General features: G+C 58.1%; 1 protein-coding gene across 1 annotated transcript in view; it reads right to left on the bottom strand.

Moving 5' to 3' along the window:
• CCDC78 (coiled-coil domain containing 78) overlaps window positions 1-3,002 on the bottom strand; it is a 16,291-nt gene that overhangs the window by 8,012 nt on the left and 5,277 nt on the right. Inside the window, 5 exon segments of the mRNA XM_057380654.1 lie at window positions 173-298; window positions 721-799; window positions 1,527-1,615; window positions 2,244-2,297; window positions 2,376-2,519. Of these exon segments, the coding sequence (XP_057236637.1) occupies window positions 173-298; window positions 721-799; window positions 1,527-1,615; window positions 2,244-2,297; window positions 2,376-2,519 (492 nt within the window).

The following is a 3,002-nucleotide window of genomic DNA, read 5'->3' as shown; positions in this document are numbered from 1 at the left end:
AGCTCCAGGAGCGTTTGGACAGCGCTGCCAGGGATGCACAGGGTGGGATTGTTGGGGGGTCTGTGCAGGGCCAGGGGCTGGATCCATGATCCCTGTGAGTGCCTCCAGCTCAGGACATTCCATGGTTCTGTGACACTCCTGGCCAGGAGAGCCCCGTGCTGGGGGCACCCACCGCCACGTCCCCGATGTACCGCGCCAGCCGTGCCCGATATTCCTCRTTGAGCTCCTTCAGCCGCAGCTGCAGCCGCGCGTTCTCCGCCTCCACCTCCTGCAGCTGGTTCTGGGACGTGAGCAGCACCTGGCACAGCAAACAAAACCCTGCTGTCCCGCTCCTCCAGCCAAGGAGGGAGAGCTGAGGAGCTCCAGGAGAGTAGTGGGACTTCATTTCCAGATATTTGGCTTCACCAGATCTGGGGAGGTCCTGGATTTTTAGAGGAACCCACTGGGAATGTTTATAATCCCCATTCCCCTGCTGCCTTCTGTCATTTGCCACCCCCCACCCCAGCGATTCCACCAACTCCTTCTGAAAACCAGCAAACAGAATTCCTCCCACCGCCTTTGCAAGCCGCGCTTCCACCACGTGCAGTGGGAAATGCACGGAGAGAACCTGGGCATGCCGAGCTCCCTGGAGAGGGACAGGGGCTGGAGCACTGGACCCAAGCCCTGCCTCTCAGAGGGAGCACGTKGAGCCCAAGGAGGTGCAAGGCAGCCTGTCCTCACCGCTGACTGCTCCGCCAGCCTGTTCCGCGTGTCCCCGATTGCTCCCTTTGCGTCCTGCAGCTCCTTCCCCAGCGCCAGCCTGGACAGGAAGAAGCTGGGTTTGTTTAAAGCCCCAAAACTTCTGCTCCYGGATCCTTGAAAGTGCACAAGACCAGGAAGGATGTGGCTTGGAGCACCCTGGGATAATGGAAGGTGTCCCTGCCCATGGCAGGGGTGGGGTGGGAAGAGCTTTAAGGTTCCTTCCAACCCAAACCATTCTGACATTCTGTGATTCCCCACAGATCCAACACAGCCAGCTTTGGGAAGAAAATCGCTTTGGAATGACAGAAATGTCCCAGCAGCAGCTGCCATCCCCCAAATGTTTGTGCCACAAAAGCAGTGCCACGAAACCTCTCCCCACCCAAGGTGAACACCCTCCACAGTTCAGAGAGCCCTGCGGCGTCCCTGCTGGGCCAGCATTTCCTGGGACACCAACCCCATCCCAAGGTGATGGAAATCCCACTGCAGGGGTAAGGGCTGGGCTGGATTCATCCCTGGGCTGTCAGACATKTGCTGTGTGCCACAAAGGGCRGGTTTCCAAGGTGCCCCTGAASACCACCAACTTTATGCCAACAGYTGACTCTGAAGAGCCCTGAAAACAYCAGGTTTTCCTTCCAGGTCTCACTTCTTCCACAGATGGATGGTCATTCCTTCCCTGCACCCCCCAAAGGCCGGCTGGCTCCTCTGCTGCTCCCATGGATCAAACCCTGCAGCCTCAGGTCCCAGAAATGCCAGGCTGGGCACAGGGACGTGCCCCCAGCACTCACACTTGCTCCTCCAGCTTCTGCTGCTGCTCATCSTGGGTTTTCTTCAGCTTCTCAAGCTCCACTTCTATGTGATCCTGGTTTCCAAGCAACTGAGGGACAAACGAAGAGGAAGATGAGGCAGAAGGCTGAGTGAGGAGAGGACAAACCTTGAGCTGAGCAGAGACACGCTGGGGAAGGACTGGTTTGACTGGGAGGAACTGGTGCCCTGCAGGAGCAGCATCTGAGGGGCAGGCAGGGCACGTGGAGGTGCCCACGTGTCGCTGTCCCCAGGGAATTGCTCACGTTGAGAGCAGGATTCCAGCAGGAGCCGGTGGCGGAGCCCAAGCTGGTTCCACAGAGGCTGCAGATGGGGAGGAGGCAGGGACCAGCTCTGTGCTCTCAGCTTTGGGTGCTGCATCACCCCCAGCTTTCTCAAGTGTGAGAAAGAAGGGAAAAAAGTATCCTCTGCACTTGTRGAATTCTAAACCCCTTCATGTGCTCCCCCTGATGGGGCACGGCCCAAGGGTGCGACCCCTGCCCTCCCTCAGCTCCCCCCAGCACATCTGGAGCTATCCCCATCCCCTTTTGCGACTGCAGAGTTTAAAAAAAGAATTTATAATGAATCAAGGCATCAGCTGATCCACAAAACTCAAGTTAGCAGCAGGAGGTGCCAGCCACGGTTGGAATCAACCCCCCTCTGCTTCCCGAGGATCCAGCAGCAGAACCCCCCACACTCACGTTTCTTTCCAGCTCCTGCTGCTCCTGGGCAGAGGCAGCTGTGTCTTCGGGCTGCTTTGGGGAGATGGAGGAGAAGGGGCTGTTAAATCCCTGTTCTCCAAGGGGCTGGTGGAAGGGCAGGGRGTGYCTCACCTTCCCCCTTGGAGCAGAGYGAGGCTGTCCCGCTGCTCTCCCTCTTCCCAGCTTGGGGGAGGATGGATGGGCTAAGCCAGGGGGGTGGATGCTCCCTTTGGCCAGGCTGAGCAGCTCTTGGSTCAGCTCCTCGTTCCTCAAGACCTGCCAGGTCAAACAAGAAGGAAAGAGCTTCTGAAATCCCCTTCTGGTCAGCACATCCCTGCTGCTCCTGGTGGGTGCTCCAGGCAGCCCCTCCCCAAATTAAGTTTTAATTTTAGTTCTGTCTCCTATRTCCAGAGACACCGGTGATTTTGTGATTCTCATGGAGAAGCATTGCCAGGCCGCAGGGTTATTCCCGTGGGACTTTATCCCTCTGCACAGCTCCCTCTCCCACTCAAACCCAGGCCCCAGTGCCAGCCCTGGGCACAGCTCTGGGCACAGCTCTGCCACTGCCTCTCCCAGCCTCCAGCTCCCTCCTCACCCCAAACCTGCCCCTTCCGTGCAGCTTCCCAGTGCTGCAGGAATGTCCTTCCCTGCGGAACAGCTTTGAGCAATGCTGGGCTCCACACCACAAGGAGAAGGGCCAGATCTCCATCCATCCATCCATCCATCCATCCATCCATCCATCCATCCATCCATCCATCC

This window comes from Malurus melanocephalus, unplaced genomic scaffold (genome assembly GCF_030028575.1).
Source record: "Malurus melanocephalus ecotype Western Australia unplaced genomic scaffold, MMel_1.1 scaffold_465, whole genome shotgun sequence".
NCBI classification, from domain to species: Eukaryota; Metazoa; Chordata; class Aves; order Passeriformes; family Maluridae; genus Malurus; species Malurus melanocephalus.
The sequence above is the reverse complement of the archived record's forward strand: the minus strand, read 5'-3'. Positions and strand labels throughout refer to the sequence as shown.